At 44.2% G+C, this 26,568-nt stretch overlaps 3 protein-coding genes across 6 annotated transcripts; 2 read left to right on the top strand and 1 right to left on the bottom strand.

Moving 5' to 3' along the window:
* Positions 1-5,114: 5,114 nt before the first annotated feature.
* Positions 5,115-13,625, top strand: Carpb (Carbonic anhydrase-related protein B). Of its 2 annotated transcripts, none has more exons than XM_071720901.1 (10): positions 5,115-5,481; positions 8,928-9,039; positions 9,595-9,645; positions 9,765-10,093; positions 10,338-10,433; positions 10,539-10,605; positions 11,368-11,522; positions 12,625-12,753; positions 12,829-12,874; positions 13,114-13,625. In XM_071720901.1, exons 2-10 carry the CDS (start codon positions 8,976-8,978, stop codon positions 13,128-13,130), a joined length of 954 nt encoding a protein of 317 aa, XP_071577002.1. In that variant the 5' UTR covers positions 5,115-5,481; positions 8,928-8,975; the 3' UTR covers positions 13,131-13,625. The 2 variants fall into 2 exon arrangements, with proteins under 2 accessions (XP_071577002.1, XP_071577003.1); XM_071720902.1 differs by lacking the exon at positions 5,115-5,481 and adding an exon at positions 5,537-6,077.
* Positions 13,626-14,625: 1,000 nt separating this feature from the next.
* On the top strand, positions 14,626-21,899 carry LOC139782001 (leucine-rich repeat and fibronectin type-III domain-containing protein 3). Its single transcript, XM_071720895.1, has 3 exons — positions 14,626-16,399; positions 16,473-16,732; positions 17,274-21,899. The coding sequence occupies exon 3, from the start codon at positions 17,429-17,431 to the stop codon at positions 19,463-19,465; it is 2,037 nt and encodes a 678-aa protein (XP_071576996.1). The 5' UTR covers positions 14,626-16,399; positions 16,473-16,732; positions 17,274-17,428; the 3' UTR covers positions 19,466-21,899.
* Positions 21,900-22,128: 229 nt separating this feature from the next.
* Positions 22,129-25,886, bottom strand: LOC139782005 (CAPA peptides). 3 transcript variants are annotated; one of them, XM_071720903.1, is made up of 5 exons: positions 25,683-25,886; positions 24,877-24,918; positions 23,852-24,112; positions 23,146-23,295; positions 22,129-22,634 (listed from the first exon to the last, which is right to left on the bottom strand). In XM_071720903.1, the coding sequence occupies exons 1-5, from the start codon at positions 25,741-25,743 to the stop codon at positions 22,552-22,554; spliced, it is 597 nt and encodes a 198-aa protein (XP_071577004.1). In that variant the 5' UTR covers positions 25,744-25,886; the 3' UTR covers positions 22,129-22,551. The 3 variants fall into 3 exon arrangements, with proteins under 3 accessions (XP_071577004.1, XP_071577005.1, XP_071577006.1); XM_071720904.1 differs by lacking the exon at positions 24,877-24,918 and having other exon boundaries at positions 23,852-24,130; positions 25,683-25,885; XM_071720905.1 differs by lacking the exon at positions 24,877-24,918 and having other exon boundaries at positions 25,683-25,879.
* Positions 25,887-26,568: the final 682 nt, after the last annotated feature.

Below are 26,568 nucleotides of genomic sequence, written 5' to 3'. Positions count from 1 at the left end.
AAGATGTCGCTCAAATATTGTTCATGTTAAAGCAATAACACATATAGTTTCCACTCGTCGTCGGAAGAAGCAGTCGCATCAATGAATATTGCAACGCGATGCGAAGTTCCGCGCTGCGAACGAAGATCCGATAAATAATTCGAGTTCAGTCTTCCGTGGAAGTTTCTTAAGATGTTTTCGCAAACGTCCGTTCGATATGCAAAATATATTCGCGCGTATTATTTTTTTTTCTGCAGGAAACTCGTCATGCGCGATATAAACAACAATTTTTCTTCGCTCTTCGGGCTTGTTTTGCAATTATTTATAGGCCAATAAAAAAATGATATAAAAGAATTATATATAAATTACTTCAATATGACCTTTTTATCGTCAAAGCGAACGGAAACAGAAATCTTGTGCTCGTACCGTTAGATTCGTTTCTCGCAAATTAAAATTTGTAGTTTTGCCACAGCAAATATTGCTTGGAGACTGTGGGCATGCTAAGCGGAGTCTGCTCTTTATGGTCGTCCAACCGCCAGATAATTTCTTATAGCGCGCTCGAGAGCGAGAAATTTAATTGCCCAAGTTTGCTGCTTCACAACTTTTGTATCTTGTACGTTTCAAGTATTGCATCAAAATGTTTCGTTGCGCTCAAAACGGTTGCAGTCGCGACAAGTTTTGCGCGAGTTTTTCCACAGAGCGGTGAAGTAGTTAAAATTTTTGAGTCATTATAGAAACTCTGCCGACGCACTTACCTTTTTATTTCTAATAGCGAATTCAATTGGATGCACTCAGTGCGCACTGGTGCATATTAAAGCCGTTGTACATGCACCGATTTAATCTCTGATCTTTAAAGTAAAATGCAAATATCTCGACTGATAAAACCTCTTCTATGAAAATTGATGATCTTAAATTATCAGAGCATCTCGAAATCTGCTCTGTTTTGATTGATGCATTCTTTAGCAAATATAAAGTCAATCAAAGAAATTTCGAAGAACGTTATTTGTCAGCTATTCCGCAATAAATATCGCAATTTTTGTATAAAATTCCGAGTCTATTTGAATTCAGATGGACCATAATAATTCATTGTTTACTTGTATCTGTTGTGTAGTTGTTCTGGAACTTCTCTTGGGAATATTTTGGGAAGCGTGCTGTCTACAGGCACGTATCAAGATATTTCGGATCTTATCCTGGATGTCTAGGTAATTTTCCGGACATTACCCATGACTTCGATTAACGGCTGGCTTCTGGTATCCGAGTTCAGAATAAAAATAACATCACTCTTTGATTTAAAAGCGGAAAAAAATATGTTACCCGTACAATGTAAAATATTGATTCTTTAAGTTATAAAATGTCGTTGCTCGGTTTCGTCTAAATTTAGCAAAGTTAGTTTGTAGATATGTAACTTATTAATGTTTGAGTTATAAAATATTTAAAGTTTTAATACTGAGATAGAAAAACTTCAGGAATATTATAATTATCATTAGTTTAATAAATTTGATCTTCTTACGCTATTTCCATATGATATCTCCAGCTTGCAGGTCAAAATAAATATCTTTTTATAACAATTAGTAAAATATAAATACAAATTTTACGCGATTTAAAAGACTTACGTTGTAAGACAGTCTACATAATTTTTGTCTGAAAAAAAAGATACAATGAATTATTTTCACGCTGAGGTCATTATCCTTCTCTTATCCGTTCTTTGTCTCATTCATCCGCGAAATTCATATTTGCATTCTGCGCTGGATGACTATTAATAAGTACGATATCGGAAACTGATAGTAATTAGATCGTTGCAGTCAAAGCTAATAATAATGCACGAATTACTATTCATAAGCCGCGCCATGCTTGTAGCATTCAGTTATAGCAATTACGCGTTCAAACGATCGTTTAAAGAGTTGAAAGCCCTCTGAGATATTTACCGTCCCCCGCGGCGGAAAAGCAGGATGCATGAATTGCCTAATTTAACTTCCAAAATTTGCAAGGTAATCACCAATTTAAACTCATATTTTCGGCTTGAGTAATCATATAGTAGCATTTTAGAACCTTGGCGAAATATATACGATACGGAAACGTTGTAAACGTTAATAACGGTTCTAAAGCTGCCCTAAAGTTTTGACAGAACATAATGTCACGTGACACGGCTAATTGCCTCTATACATTTTCACAATGATGAACCGCTATCTCTCATGTAAGTGGAACAGTCTTGCATTAGTCAGACGAAGCCGAGGAACCTGCACCTATGATAAATACAAAGAAGTAGCGTGCACTCATAATTTTCACGCAAACGTTTATTTCTCATATTTTCTCGATCAAATTTTTTCGCTCGAACAATTTTATTTATGGAAAAAATATTATATGTAAAAAATTATCTACCTATTTTTCCTGTACAATTAAGTACACATTTTACGTAGGTATCAAAATTATGTGAACGCATCAAAACGTTTGCATAATTTTCTCTCCTTCAACATCCGTTTCCGCTTTGTAATAGTTCCATAAATTTCCTCCTCTCGACACCTTTCCTGCGCAGCTCCCTCTTTTTATGCCGCCTCTCGTCGTTAGACTATCGGACATCGACCAAAAACACCGCCCTGAATTTGTCCGATGGCCATAGGCTTTCGGGCCCCGGTGGCGTCTCTCGACGTGTTCTCCGAAAGAGGCAAACTAGTTTGCTCACGCTACGGCGACACGATCGCCGGCCAAACACTCCCGCCCACGTTGTCTGGGGAAGCGCTTTTTTACATTTTTGCATATCCATGAGCGTCCCGGCTCGCGCGCGCGGCGAGCTAAGTCCGCAATATCGATAACCCATAATCGTCCTCGCTCGTCGCCGCCGCCGCCGCCGCCGCCGCCTACGGCCGTCGTCGTTGTGGAACGTGCCGACACTAGGCTCGGACATAAGTCTCGCGGCAAATCCAATATCCAAACAGGCATGCACGTGCAACGGGCAATCAGATGCAGCCGCGAGAGTGCATCCGGACATTCGGACGCGTCTCATCGATTTGGCCGGTTGCACGATCGTCCCCAAAGATCTCCCTCTTTCTCTCCCTCTTTCCTCGCCTCTGTCTCTCGCGTGCACGACGACGAGAGCGTGGAGGACGACAGTGGTTCCGACGACGACGACGACGACGACGACGACGACGACGACGATGACGGCGACGGCGACCTGCTGGAGAGTGGCGTTCGCGGGGGGCAATGCCGCTTTGAAAATCGATAAGCGCCTCCGCGTAGAGTCGACCAGTCAGGGGCTTTTCGGTGTATCCGCGCGCCGGAGATCCTGGCGGGGGCGCCCGGTGACCTCGAAACGCCAACACCAGAGGATCCCCGAGCGTAATTTCGCCCCGATGTGTCTATCGATATACTCACCGGCGGTGCCGGAAGTCGCCCACCGTAAAGTTCCGCGCGGAACCGATGTCGATGACAGGATTAACGCTAGGCGATATGCCGCCTACATTCCTGCCGGGGAGGAGCCGAAAAGAGTCTGGGAGAAAACGCGGGGAAATTCACGGAAATAGAAACGCTTCGGCGAAGTTCCCGTTTCAGTGATATTCTTGGACCGTGGAATTAAATAACTGTTTTATTCAGGGCATACCGGCAAAATTTAGAAAACGAAAATCACCTTTTGTAAAATGCACCAAAAATGTATTCAGGATGTATATATATATATTTTTTTTTAAATTTATCGTTTGTGCTGACCCATTAATACATCAAATGTGGATCAGTATCAAATGTCTGTATCGGTAATATTATTAGTAACAAAATACGTGCCTACATGCAATTGTAACATTTATCATAGATATATCTGTAATATTTTTCATAGAGAATCTACCCTTTAATATATATCCTGTATAGTTATAATCTGTGTCGCGTAGCATATAGGTACGTACAAAAACACATTAATAATCCACGCCCGCTATTAATAAATCCATGCCGATCAATTTAATTTCCGCAGTGCGATAATTATAATTCAAATATCCGTTCAAAGTTGTATATCTGCGTTTGTGGTGGTTCAAGAAATATCCAGGCGGGACGGGATCAGTTTGCCGATATCCCCGATGGATTCTATAAATTCCTGGCATACTTCTCCGGAAAGCGGGAGCAACCCTGGGATCGACCGACCGAACGCCCGATATAATAGCGCGCTCTGGTTACGCGCGGTAAGTCCCGAGAAGAAAAGAAACGCGAATTCGATGGTGAGAGAGGGACGAAGGGTAGAGGCGAGAAGGAGAGAGAGAGAGAGAAGAGAGAGGAAGAAGAGAGGGATATGCTCCAAGATTTTCCAACCCTCGATCCCTCTCCCTTTTGTGCAATCGAGCGCCGCCGCTTGCATACAAAGGGAAGGGAAATTGAGGAGAGAGCGGCTTCGAGGTCGCGCTCTACGACATTGCGCCCTTATCCGGCTTACGATTCCGGACGCTTCTCGCAAGAACGGGCTCGCTCCTCCTGCTGAAGGAGCGCAGCCCACCCCCTTTAAGGCAAATAGGTCAATTCGCCGTAATTCGAGCCGGCTCGCGCGGGATTCCTTCATGACTGAAGGAGAGAGAGAGAGACAGAGAGAGAAGCGGAGAAGCGTCTTCGAGATGTCCCTTTCCCTTCGTGCTTCCTGCCTTGCTCATTCCTCTCTTGTCCCGACTCACGCCAGCAACGGCGTTCGAATGCGCAAACGTCCTGACGAGGACGAGGACGAGGACGACGAGGACGACGACGACGATGATGGCTGCGAGCGAGCGTGCGAGCGAACGGAGGCGCACGAGGGAGTCTCGTCCCCCGTGTCCGGACGCGTCGATGCGGCGGCCGAACAAGCGCGAACGTAGCGAGCGAGCTGAGCGGGACGCGCAGGAGGAACGAATACGAAATAGATCGCGCGCGCGAGAGAGGATGAAGAAAGAGGGACAGGGGGGGGAGAGAGAGAAGGTGAGACAGACAGAGAGAGGACGGAGAGTACGCGCACGCGGAAGGCAGAGAGGAAGGACACACCTGGCGCGTGCGCCACGATACCCGTTGGGGGTGAAAGAGAGACCGCCGAGGATCGCCAGCGTGCGCGGGAAAGAGAAAAGGATTGCGCGAGAGAAGGGGTGCGGGGGGTGTGGACGCGCGCGCGAGGAGGGACGTATACAGTCGCCTCGTAGGGCAGTCGTTCCTCCTTCGTCGTTCCTTCGCCGCCGTGCGCTTTTATAACGAAATTATTCCGTGATCGGGGAAAAAAGAAATCAGAACAGGTGGAAGTGGAGGAATAACGGAGGAAGCGGTGAGAATATCGAGGGAATAAAAGGACAAGGGAGTATCCGCGCGGGAAGTTCTCGGACGCCGGGCGCCGCGAACCTGCCGCGACGCGCACGGCGGCATCGTCCTCCGGCGGCATCGTCCTCGTAGGGGACACCGGCCTGCGTGGCGCGCGTCGTCGTGGCCGCGGTCGACGGCAAAATCGGTGGAAGAAGTGGTGCGCCGGCGGAGAAGGAGGAGGAGGAGGAAAGGAAGACGTCCTTTTCGTCGTCCACGGTCAGTATCCCCTAGCGGCCTTAAGGGGGAAACAAGAGGCGTACCGTAACACAGGGGGGGCTCGCTCTTTCTCTCTCTCTCTTTCTTTCTCCAGGGGATACCTAGAGTTTCTCTCGCCGGCTTCGCGCGCGCGAGATCGACTCGTCGACGACCGAGACCGGGAAGCGTCAGGACGGCCACGGGGAAACATCGCTCCCGCGATCGCCGCTTATTGATTTCCGCAGGGGAGACGCCGCGCGCGTTCCCCATTTCGCGTTCTCGTCACGCGAATTTTCGGCCGCACCGTTCGTTCGTCGCCGCGTCGCGGCGTTTCGCGTCGCGGACCCTGCGATCGATTCGCGCGCGCTCCTGCCCCCGTCGCACCTGCGTGTACCTACTCTCTTTCTCTATCTTCCTCTTCCTCTATCTCTCTCTTTCTCTTTCTCTCTTTCCCTCTACCTCTCAATCATCCTCGATCAGTAGCCGTAGCTCGCTTCCGTGTCAAATGTGTTGAAGACGGTTTTAGTTACCGTTGACAGGATAACGTCAGGATGTGTCTTGGTCGCGTGACTGTGCACGGCGTCGCGGAGGCGATATGAGAAGGCAAAATGATCCAGGTATGAGATAACGGGCAATTGAAGCATGAAGGTATAAGTAGAAGTCATCAAGTAGAAACGGGGGTACGAGGAAATGGGAAATAGAGAGAGACGTGTGGGGGGGGGGGGGAACGCGGTGTGCGAGAATACAGCGTGTATAAAGCAGAAGCCGATTAAGGTATGAAGGAATTGCGATTTACGAGAGGGAAGCAATCGAAGCGGAAACCGATCGAGAGATGTGTGCGAGAGAGAGAGAGAAAGAGAGAGAGACGATCGATATCCCCGGTGAGAAAGGTAGGACCGTTGCTGCCACGCTCTTCTCTCTGTGCGAACGAGACACCCACGTCGTCGAGATTACCACCGTGTTGTCTGGGATTCGGAACGCGCGGATGGAATGTTTGTTGCTCAGGATGGAGAAGCTCGCCGGCGCGGTGGGTACCGTCGTTCGATTAATCGATTAGCGGTGATAACAATTTGAGTTTGGCTATTCGCTCGGCCTGGAAACGCCGAAGCAACAAGAGACGAATGCTTGCGCTCTGGTTAATACGGTAAATCGATCAAGATTCCTCTACGCGCGTCGTTTCCCCGTAGGTCCGTCGGACCTTCACGAAATATCGAGTTGATCCCTTTCGAGTCACCGAATAAAATCCAACGAGGCTGAATGCGTAACAAGTGTCGTTTAATTAATTCGAACGATAGAGCGATAATTGGATATTCTTTATGCACGAGTAAAGTGAATAATTAAATTGACCAAATTAGATTAAATGATATCATAGCATAATATTTTTCTGATTATGAACGTGATATCTTACAAAGAAATTATACATCTATAATTGATTTTCAAAATAAAAGGTTTACACACAAAATTAATTATACAATGTAATGATAAGTATAATTGTCATTGTTTTCAATAGTTACTGCCGAAAATGATATAGATAGGTTTTGTAAAATTGCATTTTCGTCAAAATTTGAGTAATCAATTTTGTATTTTATTATTAGTATCAGTCGTATAATATATACAATGTTTTAGAAAAAACTAAGTTGTAACCAAAAAATCTACTTTTCCAAATGTTACTGACATTTCTCTAAATTCTGAATTATTTATCTGATAGAAATAAATATGATGATAACAAATTTAAAAAAATGTCATAGCATCAAATGACATGATGCTATGACATTTGAAAAATGTCATAACATTGTGTCATAATATCAAATTGCCAGTTTTAAAGCGTATCACTTTAAAAATTTAAATGATCGGCCGTTGAGATAAAAAAGAGCGTCAAATAATGGCGGTGATTAGAGAGAGCCGGTTTTATCGATGCAAGGATTGCTTTTAACCCAGACTAGTTTAATTCCCTTTCTCTATTTATATCATGGATGATTATAATATACCATAATATAGATAGGATATTATACAATATTTTTAACCGAGCAAAAGGATCAGTTTATTGTTAATTATAATTTTAACTAATCCAATTGGTGTAAACGAACGGCTGCTATTTTCTCGTTGCACTCGTGTCTCCTGAATTTACTCCCGACGAGAACCATGAGAATTCAACAGTGAGCACAAACTTCTGGCGTTTTGGGAGAAAGTCCGTTTGTATCGGTCGATAGGCGACTAAAGCAGGATGAAGTGGCTACGTGCGAAGCACGATCGATGGGCGCGAAGGCTTGAGATATTTCAGCGGCGAGTTTCGATGCGCGATAAAAGTATCTATCTCGAAGACACATCGGCGAAGTCAAGGCGAGAGAGAGAGAGAGAGAGAGAGAGAGAGAGAGAGAGAGAGAGAGAGAGATATGGAGGGAGGGATAGAAGGAGATGAGATAGGGAAGAAGAGAGAAAAAGAGAGAAAGTAGCGCGGCTGACGCGGCGACGACGAAGAGTGGCCACCCTTTGAAATTCACGAGCGCACGGAGAGCACGTACTCTCTCTTTCTCTCTCTTTTCCCCTGTCTATCTCTCTCTTTCTCTCCGGCAGGACTCTTCTTTTTCTTCTCTTTTTTTTCTTCTTCGCGTGAACGGACGTGTGGAGATCCGATCGATCGATCGAAGCGAGCCGCGCACTCGAGTTTTCCCTGACCTAAGAATACACCGGCTCGAGTGCCGTGGAGGAACCCGGGGTGGAGTGGACTCCAGAATGGACCAGAGTGGGGGATCGAACGAGAAGAGAACCCCGCCCCCGTTTAAACGACGCCGGACAACGATGACTGCGGATTTTGTCTCTTCTTTCTTGCTCGCATTTGCTCGGACTTGCGCCTCACTCGGTACTTTCTTTGTCGCTCGCGTTCCACGAGAATATCGCGATTAGCATTGCAAGAAAGAGAAAAAGAGAGAAAGAGCTTTTCCCTTACTGAAGACAACGGATGACCGATCTGGTTTCGAACTCGTTGTAACGGCACGCCGATACGCGAGAATTCGCACGAACGACGATCGCCCGGCGAGTGTTATCGTGCCGCGCGATAACCCTCTCGTGCGGAACGAGCGTCGGAGATGCAAATTCGATGTCGATGTTCGTCGGCGACGGAGTTGTCGCGTTGCGTGACGCCGAGCGATTATAGATTAGAACCCGACGACGGCAGTTCGCGGATTTTCTTCTTCTTTTTTTCTTCCTTTTTTGGAGAGCGAGGGGAGGGGGCGACGCAGTTGACGGATCAATTACGTTATCGTGGATCGTCAAGTTTCTCTCCCTCGAAAGTTACCGGGTTCGTCGGGGTCTCTCGTGGGTGGTTCGCAGGCTGTTGAAGTTACCCGAGAGGGCGAAAGTCGCGACCTCCGCGGGCCTCGGAGAGGCACGTGAGAGGGTGCGCGACACGCGAGCACTTTCGTGCCTAGCCAGTGAATCAACTGGTTCTCCTTTTCTCCGTGTCGCAGAAACGAGCCGAATGATGTTCAATTGACGAAGACCGCGCAGCGCTAGGAATGGCCCCCTTCAGTTCCGTCTTCCTGGGTGTCTGGGGAGTGTTTGTTGTCATTTTGATAAAAGGTTCGTATGTCCAGCGCTGCTATGCGCTCTCTAATATTTTTCAACACGTAATCTTACCCCAAAATATAAAAAAATCTTGAAAGTTTCACAATCCTATATCGACTTTTCACAATATTATTTTTAATGCCTGCCGTAAAAATATCTTCTCTTTTTATCTGAAACAGTATATTAAAATAAAACAAATGTGTATAAAATCCGATGTATAAAATGTTATTTAATTTAGCTGATATTGTATTTTAATTCTGTTACATTCATATGCACCTAATTAAATTTTACGCCATTATTATTAAATGTTCGCAGTAAGAAATTCGAGCGATTAAAAACTTATCGCTTCATGGAATTGGATCATATTTCGATGAATGAGTAATGTCCGTGCTATTAGAAGCGATTATGAAGTCCGACATATTTACTTAATGCGATTCGATTTGCACAAAGAGTTCTTTGTCCCTTCCCTCGGCACGATACAATGCATTTGTGCAGCTCTCATAAAGTTATGCTGTATTATCGGATTTCTCATGGAGATTATATCGCTCGTTAATAACAAAACATTTGCAGAATCGACACCCGTTAGCTGGGAGGAATGGTGGACGTACGACGGCATCTCCGGTAAGCCATCCGAATCCGGTTGTTCTTAAATTTCTCTCTCGACGTCGTTTTTTTTTTGTCGACAATATTCCCTCTGTTATTTTAAATATATCTCCTTAAAAAATCCCTCAATCGCAAAGGTCCTGCCTTCTGGGGTCTCATCAACCCGGAATGGTGGCTCTGTAACAAAGGTCGAAGACAATCACCGGTCAATCTCGAGCCTACCCAACTGCTTTTCGACCCGAATTTACAACCGCTTCATCTCGACAAGCACAGAATCAACGGCGTACTGGCGAACACCGGCCACAGCGTCGTATTCGCCGTGGAGAACGACACCCGCCATCCCGTCAACATTTCCGGCGGTCCGCTCAGTTATCGTTATCAGTTTCACGAGATTCATTTGCACTTCGGCGCGGACGATCGCATCGGCAGCGAGCACACCGTCGACGGACACGCATTTCCCGCCGAGGTACGGAAACGAATGGAGACAACAAACCTAAACAAAATATTTTTAAAAAAAGTACCGACATTCCTCGCGATCTTTTCAGTTTCCAACTTCAAAGCTTTTGTTTGTAGAAAATCAGGAATTTAATCCAAATTACATTCTCATTGATGCGTTAAGTAAAAGGATAGTACTGTTTTGTTGAAAAGACAAGAAAGTTCTTTAATCTTAAGTCTCTAAATACGTTTCAAAGCCCCTTTTGTTCTCGCAGCTTCAGATATTCGGCTTCAACTCGCAGCTCTACAACAACTTTTCGGACGCCCTGCACAAGGCGCAGGGAATCGTGGCGGTATCGCTCCTTTTGCAGGTACATGCCCAATCTCTCCCGTAGATGCCCTTATCACACGTCGAATAAAGATCGGAATGAGCGACACGTCATAGAGGCCGTCTCGATTTTTTTTTTTTTTTTCAGTTGGGCGACCTCTCGAACCCGGAGCTGAGAACGTTCACGCAGCAGCTGGATAAAATCAAATACGGAGGTGAGAGATTCGATAACGTAACGAATTCTGGGGTAACAGTGCGACGCGGGGGAGTAGCGATCAATTTAGCGAAAACGATAATCTAGTTTTAGCTGGCGAATTTTAGCCGCGCGAGTTTAAAAATTCTCAGAGAGTTCCCATATCAGTCAAGATTAGCATATCGAATGAATTAACGCGGGATTATATTTCCTTTCATAACGACGGACGAATATATTTATAAAATATCATTTTTCGCACTGATACCGAACAGCGATGTATTTAATTTAAATAACATTTTAACGAGGAATTATTCTCCGCAAATTAATAATTAATAAAGACTGAAACACACACACACACGCACACATATGTATGCGTGTGTGTCCTTGCTTCTTCTTTCTTCTTAAAAAATTTATGTCTTGATATAAAAATACAATTTGAATGAAAAAGTTGCAAGATTGATGTACCTTCGAAAGTTTGATGGCGGCATGCGTTATAACTTTCTAAAAACTTCGCGCGAGGTATTGTCGCCAACTTTTTCGAGGGAAGATAAATCGATAATTACCATCATTCTTTAAGGGAGCGCGAGTGTTCCTTGACGTATGCAAATACGATCGAGCGGTATGCGCGATAACTTTAGCGATATACGTAACAATATACGTATCAGCTGTGTGTACCGCGGGCGTCGGGCGGCAATCGGGCAGTATAACACGCGTACAACATCGCACGTGTATGCATACGTGTACGTGAACCGAGTTGACGTTATCGATCGTATGAATTGCACAGGGCAGGCCATGGAAATTAAACGTTTCGGGGTGCGCGAACTTCTGCCGGACACGAAGCATTACATGACGTACGACGGCTCCACCACGATGCCGGCGTGTCACGAGACCACCACATGGATCATCCTCAACAAGCCTATATATATCACCAAGCAGCAGGCAAGTATCGCCGTTGCCGGCTTTTATATAAAATGCATCCACACGCCTTCCTCCCCCCGCCCCTCCCGCACTCGAGCGCGTTCGCGCGCGCGACGTGAAGTACGGCGGCCCCCCCCCCCCCCACTCAATTATGCAATTCCGATCATTAAGAAGGACAGAGTCTTTGAAACATCGGAGGAACGCCGTGCTTCGCGAGTAGCTGAAGTAAGTTGCGAAATAAGGGTGGAAATGAGGCACTTACTAAGCTCGTATCTTGGAGCAATGCTATCATAAATCACACTCGACGGGTTTTACGGGAATCTCTAAGAAAAAAGCTGTATTTTATATTTACTCGTTTGTTCTGTCAAGCGTAAAATTGAAGGAGAGACATTTTGACTTTAAGAATAATGAATGAATCATTTATGTCATAACAATAATGGAAATGTATAAAATCTAATTATTTGCGATAATCTTGTTTTAATAATGCATAAAATATGCATATTGGCGAATACATAATTAATTCATCGAGTTGCTACTTGTTTTTCTCAAGTTAATAAAGTAGGTGACTTTATTAATAGAATTGAGTTTTATGAGAGATCTTATAAAAATAGCTTCGCGTGGTAAACGGTAAATGTTTGTTTATGTTGTATAACTTGAGCAACTTTCCAGTCATATAATAATATTTGTGTTGATCGATCATGTATTTAAATTAGCTGTCCCATCAGACTTGCAAATATTGCTATTATTGATATTGATCGCATTCGGCGAGGCAATAAAATCACTTGCACCTCATACCATGTTATTCACTAACGAATATTGATTTGGATTAAGGTAATTTTTATTTTTATCTTTTAAGCATAATATTTATATGATGGCCAAGCTTACTTGTGATCATAAATACAAAAAAAAAACAAATGTATAGTTAAATACAATTTTTTTATATAAATAAAATTATATTTTATTTATTTCAAAATATTATTTTAAATTATTTAACAGTATTTTTTTCTCTTTGCTCATTTTATACCCCAAATCCACTGTAAAAAAAACAATAACGAAAATATTAAACTCTGTTATTTATATTACGTTTTATTTTATAATTCTTGCATTTTCATAATTATTACAGCTGCACGCTCTGAGACAATTAATGCAAGGGGACGAAAAGCAGCCAAATGCACCACTTGCGAATAACTTTAGACCACCACAACCCCTTCATCATCGTCCCGTTCGGACAAACATTGATTTCAATGTTCAGGTGCGTCATAATAGCACAACATGTATCTTCTCTATTAGAAGAATAATCGCGCTAATTTTTATACCATGTGTTTAGGGTCCGAAGAATTGTCCGACGATGAACAGGGACATATATTACAAAGGTATTAAACAAAATTAATCGCAGACTCTTAGACAGACATAAATAATAGAGTTAATATCTATATACCACATTCCAATCGTCGCAAAATTTTTAAAAATCGCCCACAATTTTTTTTATCTTTAATTATGAAAAATTTTACTGGATTATCAATATAATCTTTTTGCTTAGGAACTGGCACAACTTATAAAAAAGCACATTTTTTCTCTGATTGCATTAAAATCTTATTATCTGCCTTTTCAGCCAATAGCTGGAAATAATACCCAGCACTGCCGTGAAATCGACATTCGCAGTAACTACGCTTCTCCCCGGAACGAGCTGGAACTTCGCTGTAAGGAAAAAAATTGACATATCAATTACAGGCGGGTGACGCCGGGTCACAAAAAAAAATTTACAGCAGATAGAATGCGCGAAGAAGACCGACGACGCCACAGTTGAGGTCGAGATTAAAAAAAAAATGCTTCGTTGTACTTATTAGACGTGAATTGCCAAGTATGTTTCCAGTTAAATCAGAAGAAGAAAAACCAAATATACCTATAGATCACAAGTTAGACGAGATAAGCTAATCGTAAGATCTATTATTATATATATATCGGTAAACTATCGAAAAAAAGCTATGACTATCGTGGCCTGCGCGAGGAGTTGAGAGATGCAATTATATGTATAAAAATTCACGCGCAACGGAGAGCGCTATCGCGAGCAAAAGTTTATACTATATTCTTGTAATAAAAGCTTGAAAAAAATGCAGAAAACGAGATGTTTCCCGGCGCCTTTGCTTGATTCTTTCTTCACCAACCAATTAGCCGTTCTTATTCTGTGAAGGAATCGATTCTTTTCATCCTCATCGCGCGCCGCGCGCTAAATCTGTTGTCTAAAAACAATGGCTATTCATCGATATCCTGGAAATGTTTTGTAATAGAAGCTCGGAAGCGCGGAACAAGTCGCACTTTGACTAGCGCGATTGAGTTCCTCTATCACCTCCTAACTAGTCCATTTCCTATTCTGCCATCATCGACTCTCCTTACTCCTCTCATGGATTTTGTTACCTAAACAATAGCTGTCTATTTATCTAGTTTCGATATTGTTGATAACTACGAAGCTATCCGCAAAGTAGTGATGCTACTGATAGGTCAGACCGAAGTCAAAGTTTGCAGGGACCTGAACTCGTGAGTGCGCCTAGTCGATAACGCAGAATCCGCGGGCAGAACCCGGTTAATCCTAGCTCGACGTTCAAAACGTAGCCTTAATGTCGCGGCGGTTCCGAAGGGAAAATCGATCTCTCCCTTGAACGAAGTAGCTGCGCCTGCACCAGTCAGACCATTATCAGTTTCCAGCGGATTCCGCGCTGTCGCGCCTCCATCGCCTCTGTCGTCCTTACTGCGACCGATTCCGCTGAGGTACGTGAAGTAATCTTGGCGGAATCCTTGCCCTCGCGTGAGATCAAGGCGCAATGAAGGGTCTCAAAGAATGTTGAAGGGGCAAGTTGGAAGGGGCTTGAATATAGGGGAGGGAGGATATTACTATCATTGAACCGCTACCCAAAATTCGACGGTGCTGCCCGCAAACGGTTATGCGACTAGGAAACCGGAAAGGGTGAATGGCACACAACGGGGGTGCACTGAGAGGGCAAGAGAGAGAGAGAAAGAGAGAGAGAGAGAGAGAGAGAGAGAGAGAGAGAGAGAGAGAGAGAGAGAGAGAGAGAGAGAGAGAGAGAGAGGGACGCAAAGTGGGAAGGTTCGTGGAGGGGAAAAGGGTGAACGCAGGGGTGGAGGGTGGAGAACGGAGGGCGCAGAGGAGAGGGCGCCGCGTGCGCGAGAGAGGGACGGGTACGCGGATACAGATCCGTCGTGTCGGTGGCCGCTGCGGCAAATCTGCGGCTCTCCGCGGCTGATCGTCGAAAGACGGGGAAAGCGAGTGATCGAACCGGGATCAGGGCACCCGGCCTGGATTTGGGTGCCGGCCGCGCTTCTCGCGATCGTCCGATCGGTGTCGCCCGAAGTGTCTCTCGAGCAGACCCAAGACTCCGTTCCCTCCCGGATGCCGAGGGATGATGAGGTGCTCCGATGATGGAGCGATCTCCGCGCGATCTCTGTCACGTCCCTCGCGCAGTCCCTCGGCAGAGATCGAATTTGATCAGAGCGACTTGTGCGGACGCCCGTTGTCGCCGCGGCTCCGCCGGCACGGAGATTAATTGATCGGAGCGAAGAGAGGAAAGCGCGTTGGAGGACATCGATGTCAGTCGACGACCTCGTGGCGCAGGTGGGGGATGCCCTCCCGTGAGAGCGAATACGGAGAAGTTCACGGCGGAGGATACGCGCGTGGTGAGGAGAAACGTCGTCGAGTGCGTGCAGCGACGTCGGAACGCATCGCCATTTGTTTCGGAGGAGGAAAGAAGCGATAGAGCGTTCGCTCCTCCGTCTCCCACGGGAGTTCCGACGCCGAGGACAGTCGCGTCCGCGAAGATCGCTCGTCGTTCCCGATTGATCTCTCGGCGCGCGATCGCGGCGTTCGTCGTCAATCGGCGAAGTTTACGAGAAATCGCTGGACCGAGAAGCGGAAAGCTGCGGGAATAAGAACGGCTGCGCGACATGGAGTCGATGGAATTTCGAGGGTGTGAGAACACAGTGTACGCTCGTCTTTAAGGTCGGTGGGAGGCTGTAAGCGGTCCCGTGATTGGTTAAACGCGTCCGCGGGAATCTTTTTCGCCCTGTTACATGCGCTAATTCGCGTTTCACGAGGCGAGTTTACGTGCCTGAGGTAAACTGATGAGGGCCTGCGGTTGATGGCCGACCGACATCGCGTTCGTCAGGTCAGCCGAAGATCGGGCCGACACCGTGGGAGAAAGGGGGACAGGCGGAGGAGGGGGCCGAGGGGGGATCAGTCCACCCCCTCCCCCCCAGTTGATCGGCCCGAAGCTCGGCAATCGCGATCGACGTCGCTTAATTCGCGCCGTGACGATCTTTACGAGCTAGATGGACTCTGGTAAACTGAAACTATACCGCCACTGCCCGCCGCCAATTCGACGGGAAACTTTCGCCCAACTCAATTACGCCGCAGCCGTGTCATATTCCGCGCCTGCGAAAGCCAGCGGAAAGGTGACACCGACTTACTCTTTCGCCGTAACTAGGCTGCAGGCTCGTGTTCCATGAAAGGGCCAATCGTGATACTACGGACGCTTCTTCGCGATTAATTTATGATAAGTGTAGTAAGCCGCCTGGTGTGGATTACGACGCGCGCCGACGGAGAGGTGGACGGGGTGAAGGGGGGGAGAGAGGGTTGTTAGTAGCCCCGTTAGCGGATTCAGCAATTAATATGGCGAGACAGGCATATTCCCGTCGTTGATTAATATGCTGACCGCATAGAGAGGAGCACCGAGGCGGGATTTAAAATTCATATCGCTCGCATAATCGATAGCTTGTCACGCGCGCTCTCTTTCTGATTTCAACTCCGCTTATGTGAGCGGCATATTAAATAAACAGCGTCGTGCGATCGTCGCGGGAGACTCGTCCCGGTGTACCTCCCCACGCGAGTAAGTGTTCCACCGATTCCGGCGATAACGTTAAAAATAGGATTTATATAAGACTCGTATAATCTTCTTCCAGATTAAGTCGCGGCGGCAGTTATAAAGGAGAGTGGCTGGCTGGCTGGCTGGCTTAAGAACCGCGCGCGCGCTTATGGCGCTCACTTAATCAGGATGAGATCTGAGAATTCGCTGACAATGCTGCTGGTGCGACGGAACCCGGCGAACTGGTCTGCGAAATGAATACTCCTGAGGGAAACAATGGAAGCGTCCACGCGAGCATGACGGCCTCATTCGGTGTCGCGGACGGCACGCTTAGACGGCCAGAAACGAGACCCTCCAGTAAGACTGAGAAACTTTATGCCCGTAATTCTGTTTTCTCTTTTTTGTTCCACTTGCGCGACATTGCCCGACGTTTCCATACATTCCGGAATCATCCGTTTTAAACAGCTACGAACTTTCGTGCAAAAATATTAAACTCTTGTATATAAAATTTGTCTCGGATATGAAATTACAGATTCGCTAGGAATCGAGGGCCGTGATGAACGATCGTTTCGTATTAGCTCTTTCCCGGCTCGAAACGATTCTTCTCTAATCTGTCGCGAGCTATCTGTTATTCCAGCAATGTAATATTTCTCCTTTTATGCGCGACATCTTTTGTACGCCGACGTTCTATTCTTCCGCCTATATTAAATTCCTATTTTCCGGTAGTGATAGCAGTTCGCACTCGCCTCCTTCTTTCGTTCAAACTCGTCTAACGGTGATCAACGACGATAAATTCGAGCGCGAATCTTTGATGAGATGTCGCGACAACCACAAAGTATCGGGTATACAAATAATCGATCACGAAGCAGTACGCTGATACGAAGTCTTTGTTTCGCAGGTCGTCAGTGAAACGAAGAAGTGTCGTCGTCATCGTCATCGTCGTCGTCGTCGCTCTGTTGCGGTGGAGCCAGCTGCCTGTTCTCGCCTCGAGGCGAGAAGAGGATCGGACGGGATCAGCAGATATCGGGTAGACACCGATAAAAGGACGGTGTTATGTTAGTGACAAGGCCTCACCCTCTAGGAGGGCGCATACTACTCGCCCTCTTCCTTTTAACGGGGTGTTTCGCCTTGCTGTCACGGGCGGCCGCCTTCCCGGACTGGACCGACTGTCCCGCGGTGTGCCGATGCAAGTGGACCTCCGGAAAGAAGTCCGCTCTGTGCCCGGACGCCGGCCTGACGTCGCTGCCGGCATCCCTCGACCCGGACATGCAAGTGCTCGACCTATCCGGCAACAGGATACCCGCTCTGCAGGCGGAGATATTCAAGCTAGCCGGCCTGGTGAATCTGCAGCGGGTGTTTCTGCGTAACGCCGGCATCCACAGTATCCACGCGGACTCTTTCAAAGACATGAGGATACTCATCGAGATCGATCTGTCGGACAATCACGTAACGGTCCTGGAGCCGAATACATTCCTCGGGAACGAGCGCCTGCGCGTTCTTATACTTAGCGGGAATCCGCTCGGTACTTTGCGTAATCTACAGTTTCCTATGCTGCAACATCTGCGGAATCTGGAGCTGCAGCGGTGCTCTTTAACCGAGGTACACGGACAGGCTTTCGCCCAGCTAGCCGGTTTGGAATTCTTAAAGTTGGACACTAACAAACTAGAGTATTTGGAAGCCTCGGTGATATCCGGCTTGTCTCGGTTGAAAACCTTAACGCTGGATGGCAATCAATGGAGATGCGATTGCAGACTGCGAGATTTTCGCACCTGGCTTATCCCCGACGCACCCAGCAAGCTCTACTCCGCGCCGCAGATCTGTTCAAATCCATCAAGACTGCAAGGCCGCAGGTGGGAGGACGTGAAAGCTACGGAATTCGCCTGCGAGCCAAAAGTATTCGTTCTGGCGAGCAGCATACAGGAGGAGACCAATGGTAATCTCAGTCTGGCGTGTCGAACGAGCGGCGATCCCGAGCCAGAAGTTTGGTGGCAACTAAACGGCGGACCGGTCAATGCTACGAAATCGACTGATCAACCTTACATGGGGACTTTCGTTGTTTACACAACGTCCGAGGTCGCGATACCTTCCAACGACAAGTCTGCGTCCAGAACAGTCGCGGACCGATGGAGCAATCTGACCGTTTACAATGCCAGCGACAGCGACGCCGGCGAATACGCCTGCTTTGCGAAGAATATCGCCGGTCTCGCGCGAGACACGGTCAACGTGGCGATACCTCGCGTCTACACGGCCCCGACTCTCTCCCAGAGCGACAACTGGCTGCTCTGGGTGAGTCTGGCCGGAGGCGGCGCGGCCGCCGCGTGTGCTTCCATCTCGGCCATACTGCTGGTTCTTTGTTTGTGCGGCGGAAGTCGACGGCAGAGCAAACGCGAGAAAGTGAAGCTGCAGAGCAGCGGCAGTTTTGGCGACCAGGAGAAGAAGCTGCTGGATCTGTCCGTGACCACCACGACGCCCGGCAACAGCAACGACCGCGGCAGCAATCACGACAGCCTCGGCGAGGCGTGCAGCACCGGTGACCTCGAGCTGGCGGAGCGCGGCTCCATTTGCGACCCGATGGCCGCGGCCGCGGTCACCGTCGAACGATTGCGACCCGCGGACAGCTCGGTGAACGCCATTCGCGCGGTCCCGTGCGCGGCCGCCGCCGGTGTATTTCCGCCCCCACCGCCGGAATTTACCACCGGTGTCCTGCCGGCCGGGATCTTCGGCAACATCTTCATCTCCGTGTCGCTGCCGCAGGATGCGTCATCGGAGCGCTGCTACCCGGACCTCCTCGATATCCCCGTCCACGCGGTTAGCGGCACCACGGCCACCATGTCGGCCAGCAGCAAGACCGCGGCCTTGTCGTCAGCGGCGATCAACGTTTCTAGCTTCGCCACGCTGCCGCGCCGAGCCTTACGCTCCGCCGAGGTCGCCGTCGGCTCGCCTTACGACAATATGGGGCCGCGCATCACGGCAAACGGCAGTTCCGCGTTCTCGCTGACGGACATGACGGATCTGGACCTGGACCTGCGGCTGTCGCCGCCGCCACCGCCGCGGATTATTCAGCCGCCGCACGAGTTCGTTTCCCTCTAAAGCAGCAACCTTTCTCCCACGCCGATCCGTATTGTCGCGCAATACTGATTTCGTAATCGATAATATTCCGCTAATGGCGTTATCCCAACATACTGCGGAGCAATATAATATCCATTATCGGCCGGGTATTATTGGATAACAACAATTAGCGCGCGGTAATATTAACCGCGTCAGGAATATCGCTCACCGATCGACTCCTCGAGAATGCACGCGAATCGCTTCGAACGAGTGATCCGTATACGCTCCTCGGTGGAGTTTCAAAAATATGTCCAATGTCATTCACGTGTCGCAAATTTAACAGTGACATCAAATTAGAATCACATTGATTGAGGACTTTTGATCCCGGCGTTATGCATTCGCTGGATCATTAAAGTGGACATTAAAGATTTTGCAGCGTCAAATATTGATCGCAACTCTAGAGACTGCCATTTATATCAAATCAAAATTTCGAAATATCATTTATTTATAAAGATAAGTTACATAATCTTTTAGCAATTAAAAGTTTTATCGTTAAATGTCGAATATTAATTGTGTCACTTTTTATGCATCTAATCTCTATTTGTTATATAAATTATATAAAAGACGATATCAAACTCAATCAAACATCTGAGTAATGATCAAATACAGATATAACTTGAATATTTAAAAGACATCGTAAAAGTGTCTTTGATATTTTTTCATCACCTTCTGGATTTCCGTACTGCGTTTAGGAAAATATAATGAGTATAGCATATCTCTAAGTAACTTTTCTCGAGTATTTCATTATACATTGACACAAGAAATATGTAAACAATTTCCAGGAAATGGTCAACATATGTCGATGTACAATGGGTGTTTTCCATTCACATAATTTATAGTCTACTTGTCTCGACTTAAATTAGCATAAATACGATAAATGGAAAAAGTTATCACGCGCGGAAATTAGTGCACTTGTATACACAATATGTATAATGTTTCGAGCAACTCTTAAAATGCAGAAAATTAATTAAATTTTATAATAACGATATAATGGCAAATTGCTTTATAATTCCAATGGTATTTTAAATTTATTTATATACACTCGATTTAATTATACTCGAAACATATATAATATTTATTTTGTTTTTTGTAATTTAACAAATTTTTAGATTTTTTAAACAGATAAGTGAAGATTATTTGCTAATAACATGATTATTGACAAATTGTCGGAATATAATCGTGATAACGATTGCGACGACAATATTATTTTCAGATTCTGTACTTTTTCCTCATCTCGTAGTTGTTTACATGAAAGGTAGAAAGATTTCTTACTTTTATAGTTTAGGTCTCTTTTTCCCTTTCCTTCACCTTCGCTATCAACAGAATTAGTGCGAGTCGATTCGTGACATAGACTAAATGGGAAGCAAAAATGACAGGTCGGACGAAGTCTTGTTAATTGATTTCTATTACTGAATGGAAAGCACTCATTTTTGGTTGGCCACTTCGCAGATCGCATGCGTAGGTAGTTATCAGCGGGTAGCCGGACACCCTCTTGGGAAAGCGACGAGAGAATGTAGTCGTGATTAGACATCTCCCGCGGGTGCAGTCGACATGGTTCTTCCCATGCAGCGCGAATGCGGAGAAAGCGCCGAGAGAGAAAATCGATATCACACCGTGTCGCGGTCGGCGTGTCACCGAGATTAGTATACGGAGCGTTCGATCGAGGGGCTGATATCGGCCACGATTGTCCGACCTATCGAATATCTGTCTGTCTATGCTTGTCTGCCTGCCTTGCCCGCTTGTCCGGCCAGCTGCCCGCGGCCGCTTGCGCCCCACAATGAATGCGTGTGAATGATTGACGGGATGCATGATGAGAAAACCTCTTAGGATCTAAGTCTCTTCTAGTCTGCTAACAATAACCCCTTCCCCGCGAAGCGAGGCGAGACTGTTTGTATATATATTTCACAACTACTTCTTCAAGACGAATGGACCTTCGATTAGCGCGAGCGAATCGGCCGCGTCTCCATTATCTTCCCCTTCCATTCATTCTCCAAAGTGTATCACTAGTTTGTTACATATTCTCTACGTGTGTACATATTTGTTATTACATCACACACACACACACACACACACACATACACACACATTCGTGTACACCGCGCGACCTGGACGTTGTAAAATCGCGCGCGCGCACATGCCGGCGCGTTATACACGGAAATATTCATTATAAACACTTTGTCAATTAATAAAATCATTGAATTTTACATACATCGAGTTACTGTTGTGTATTGTGTCTTATTACGTTCGTTGTGCACTCCGTGTGCGAAAATGATGTATGGTACCGTATTATGTTCATCGGCGTGTAAATCGCATTTTTTCAAAGGAAAAATCAACGCAAGTATTGAAAATTGGAACAATATGGTATTGTTTTTCTGTACCCAATTTATACGCTAACAATAAAACGAAACTATGAGGATTGTTTTTTTCCTATAAGACTTTACCTGTAATATATATATATATAATTGGCTACGGTTTTTATTATGTATTAAAAGTATTGTACCAAATTTCAATTACCATTAGCAGTAGAATCTATTTGTAAATTTTAAATTGTTATATGTAATCAAGTAATCATGAGAAATCAAAACACACCATTTTTAATTGAGTTTCTAAAAAAATATGTACAAAACAGATCAATTATCTCAGCGTGATGTGAATCAAACTTTTATTTCCACTCTCCATTATTTTCATATAAAAACGAACATTAAATTGAGTATCTCGGGATAGAAATCTGGGTAGAATAGCATGCCGAGTCACATCAAGATCGAGCCGCTTCGCCAGGGCTTCAGGCAACTCCGAGAATTGCTATTTCGTGACGATACAAGGCGAGAGGATTGCATGTAAGATTATAAACTGCAGTATTTAAGTGTAGATTATGTATTGTGTTGCATAACTTGCGTACAAAGTGCAAGGATAAGGTGGGTCGCCTATGCAAATAGGGGAAAAACAATCAGAAGCACCGCACGTTACGTTCCTGACGTATTTGACAGTAAAAGTTCCTTCCATTGCCTTTCGAGTCAACGTCCGTCAAATCCGCGAGGCGCGAATCGTGATCAGAGAGATGGGGCAAGTTACAGGAAACTCGCAGCGTCGTGCTCATTATCGCGACCCAGTCTCGGAGTGTACCCTCCTTGACCTTGACTATTTCGAGAACCTGAAAAGAGATCAATCACGTGACAGAGAGCGGAAAAATCGCACGTGGACCGTCTAAAATTTCTCGCACTTAAGGATTAATGAAGCAGTGACGCTCACACGAGACGCGTTTCTTTATGGAAAAAGCAATTCGCATAATGTCAAAGAACGAACATGACGTCGTGCATGTGACAGTCGATATCTATTCGACATAGCGACGTGTCCCGAGTATTCCTAGAGAATATATTTAATTTAGCGATAATAATGTGATCAATACCGTCTGTAACATTTAAAGATGTGTTCATTATTGCGAACGTACTGTTAGTCTTTTAAACAATGCATATATAGGGTTGAGAGATAAAAATTTCAAAATTTCAATTTTAACAAAGTCCAATTTAAGGAACAATTGATTATTTTCATAAATTTTAAATAGCAAAAATTACGTTAATAAATCACGGTCTAACTTGAATCAATGGTTTAATTAACACTTTCGTAATGAAGGGTAAATGGAAATAGGATCCTTTCATTCATACCTCGTAAAATAGAGTAGTACGATCGAGGCTCGTCGATTTTTTGTGCGAAACGAAGATCCTTGTATCCGTGTACGTGATCGGGCATTAACCAGGAGCCGTCTTTCTGAATTTTATCAGCATGTTTAAATGCCATCGGTCTCTCCGCATAGTCTGCATAAAGGAGTTAACAAATGAATTCCCATTTGACAAAAATTATGTCTATATATGTTTCGTTGCATGCGCTTTATTTAAAAAGCGATAAACGAGATCCTGAGGCGGGATCGTCCGCCGCAAGCGTCTCGTTCAAATCAACTCATTAAAAACTGCAATCGCATGCCACATAATGCTGCATTGTTTCGTACATATGTATACGTTCGCGCTCGTATTTTTCCATAAATATTATTCAATCCGGTAAAAGCCGTTTTAATTAATAACGGCATCGCGCGGATATTGATCTGACGTGAAATGCGTTAAACGTTTATTCTACGGTAACATCGGTGCATCCGACGTTTGCATGTTAAAATATATTTTGCGGCAATATCGTCAAGCTTCCAATTTACTTAAAAAAAATTCGTTGTTAATAATATTATTAAAGTTATTCCTATAAATTCTAGTAATTCTCGTTTATAAGATATTATTTCTTCCCGATAATCTTCATATGAAATAATTCTTAAAGGTTCAATATACTTTGTAATATTTTGAAATTTTCTTATAAAGCTCCCCACACCTTCGTAATCAAGATTTAAGAGAACTTCGGGCTCCATGTCGCGTGCAATGTAGAACTCGATGTCAGCGTCGGCCGGTAAATCGTGAAATCGATTCAAATTGCCCAAGCTCGATTCATCAGATCGTCCGACTCTGGGCTTATGTATTATTCCGAAAGTACGCTCCGTTTTAGGAAAGCTCGGTATTTCCGAATTTCGGCCAATTCTCGGATACGCCACCAATCCGGCAGATCGTCTATCGTTGATTTTCAATTTCTGGCCCTCTGAAATGTAAAGCGAGACTGACCGATTAGAACATCAATCGTTCGAAATTATTTTGCTGTATTTTCTTCGAAAAGTATATAACAATCTTTTCTTCTTTCTGTGCTAACAATCAATTATCCAAGTTTAATGCATCTAATCACTTTCTCATTACGCAAATAATACAATAATGTGTAAAGGTATAAAAAAAGAAGACATTGCAGAATTATTATTTTACCGAATAAATTATTTTCACAATCGATTTATACAATAATTAAAGCGAAATATTTTGTGCGTGTGCTATTATACATATATGTGCTTCTCACTAAAAAGCATTTAAGAATAATATTTTACATAAAGGATAAAAAATATTATAAATGTGTGAAATATATTAAAAATTATTGGAAGTGTAAATGACAATATTAAAGAAAACAAATATTTATATTCTTTATTAAAAGTTCAAATAAAAATTTAATAATTTAAATATAAATATATTTGAATAAAGATATAATTACTAAGTATTTATAATTTAAAAAAAATTTAATGTCACAATCAGTAACACGTTCAAGCGTCACAAGAAGTTAAAAGACATCTGAAATACATTAAAAGAAAATTTAAAAGAGTAAGAGAACATCCTTTTGATTGTGACAGTAGTTAGAACGTTTGTGTGTATGTGTGTGTTTAATATTTATGTATAAAACAATAAGAAAAACTAGTCATAAAAACTTATATCAGAAAAAATGCCACAAAATTATGAAAGTATGCGACACTCATGCGAGTTTCTTGCCTCTGGTGGATTCGTAGTGCTGGCCGATCGAGCATTTGGCAACTGCAAAATAAATAGGACGTCGTCGACGTTTTTCCATCAAAAGTCGGACATCATAATCCCTAACAATTTAATCTACACTCGCACTCGTGGCGCTTAACGATTTCCTGCGGGAATTCAGTATAATACTTTTTTTTCGGCGCTACGGCTTTTTTGCACTTTAATTCCCCGTCCTATTTCATTTTTACTTCGCGTTGGGAACTGCTGCGTCCAAGTTGCTGTTTGGCCTCAATGAGAATGAATTATCTAACATATTATTCGCAAGAGAATAAAAACTGTGACTTTTAATATTAGATCAGAAGTTTTCTGCTGTCGCTCATTTTTTTTTCATTTACAATTTCTATGATATCAATCATTTTTAATGACAATTTGACACTGAATCGACTGTTTCTACAATTTCTATATATTTCTATATATTTAGCTATTTTGAATTAAGGTTCGAGTTAAAATCCGAGTTTAGTATCCGGACCAGGTGAATCGATTTTGTCGGTTAATTTAAGCTGATCTTAATTTATCAAGACGCTTTAACTTTTAATTATGTAACTTATAAAAGTAATTAGCTAATATTCAAAAAGTTGTATTATATAAAGATTCAGTATCTTTAATTTAAAAAAAATCAAGTTTGAAAATTTTGATATAAAAAACAATGTTTCTCCAGATTCTTCTATTAAAATGTACGACTTAATGGGGCCAAACGTTAATGACTAAAGGTCGAAAGAGGAAATATTTTTTTTAAGTTAATTGCAAAATTCGCGATATTGACTTACGATTTAGCGACGTAGAAAATGCCAGAAGGATCACGAAGATAAAAAACCGGTTGTCCTGCATTTCTATGACTCCCGGTGATCGAAATTCTAAGTAGCGATGATGTGTGAAGCTTAGAATCGCACCGACACTGAATGCCTCCTGTTACCCGACGTCCGATTTTATACCTTGCGCCTCTCCACCCGATCACGGAGTTGCCACCCCACAGTTCAAACCCCTTGTCGCAGAGCGTCCGCGTGTGTCCTCTCAAACCCCTACTCCTTGCGAGACCAATGTATTTTTCGCAAGAGCGTCCCGTTGGCGCACATTATACATGTATAATTGTATAATATATATGCGTTTATGTGCACATATATCCGTGCATATGTACATGTATGCATAAATACATATATATTTTTTATTATATATAATGTGCGCTATATCGAGATGCTCTCTTTTTCACGATCTGCATAACACGCCATTAGATCTTTTCCAAGTAAAAAATCAATATTATCTCAATCTCATCAATCTCATAATTTCGAAATCCAAAACGAGAATAATTAGAAATTTTTTATTTAACCCTCTAGTGAACGCGTGAAAATTTGAAACGTAAAAGCGTGCGTAGGGTGTAAATTACACCTCACATTTTTTATGCTATAAATATTAAACCAATTAATATTTTTTGTTTTCTGTTTAATATTGTTCATTGTTGCACATATCTTAAAATATATATTAAAACAAGTTGAAACTTTTTAATTTTAATGTTTTTTCGATAATAATCGGTTCTGTATCGAAATAAATCTAGAACACTCGTTAGGAAAAAAAACCTGGGGTGTAAAATACACCTCACACGCTCGCTGGAAGGTTAATAGCAGAATTTACAAAACGCGAAATTATTGCCATAAAGAC

The sequence above is a fragment of the Temnothorax nylanderi genome, unplaced genomic scaffold (genome assembly GCF_030848795.1).
Source record: "Temnothorax nylanderi isolate EJ_2023f unplaced genomic scaffold, tnyl_v1.0 TNYL_tig0380_pilon, whole genome shotgun sequence".
NCBI lineage: Eukaryota > Metazoa > Arthropoda > Insecta > Hymenoptera > Formicidae > Temnothorax > Temnothorax nylanderi.
The sequence above is the reverse complement of the archived record's forward strand: the minus strand, read 5'-3'. Positions and strand labels throughout refer to the sequence as shown.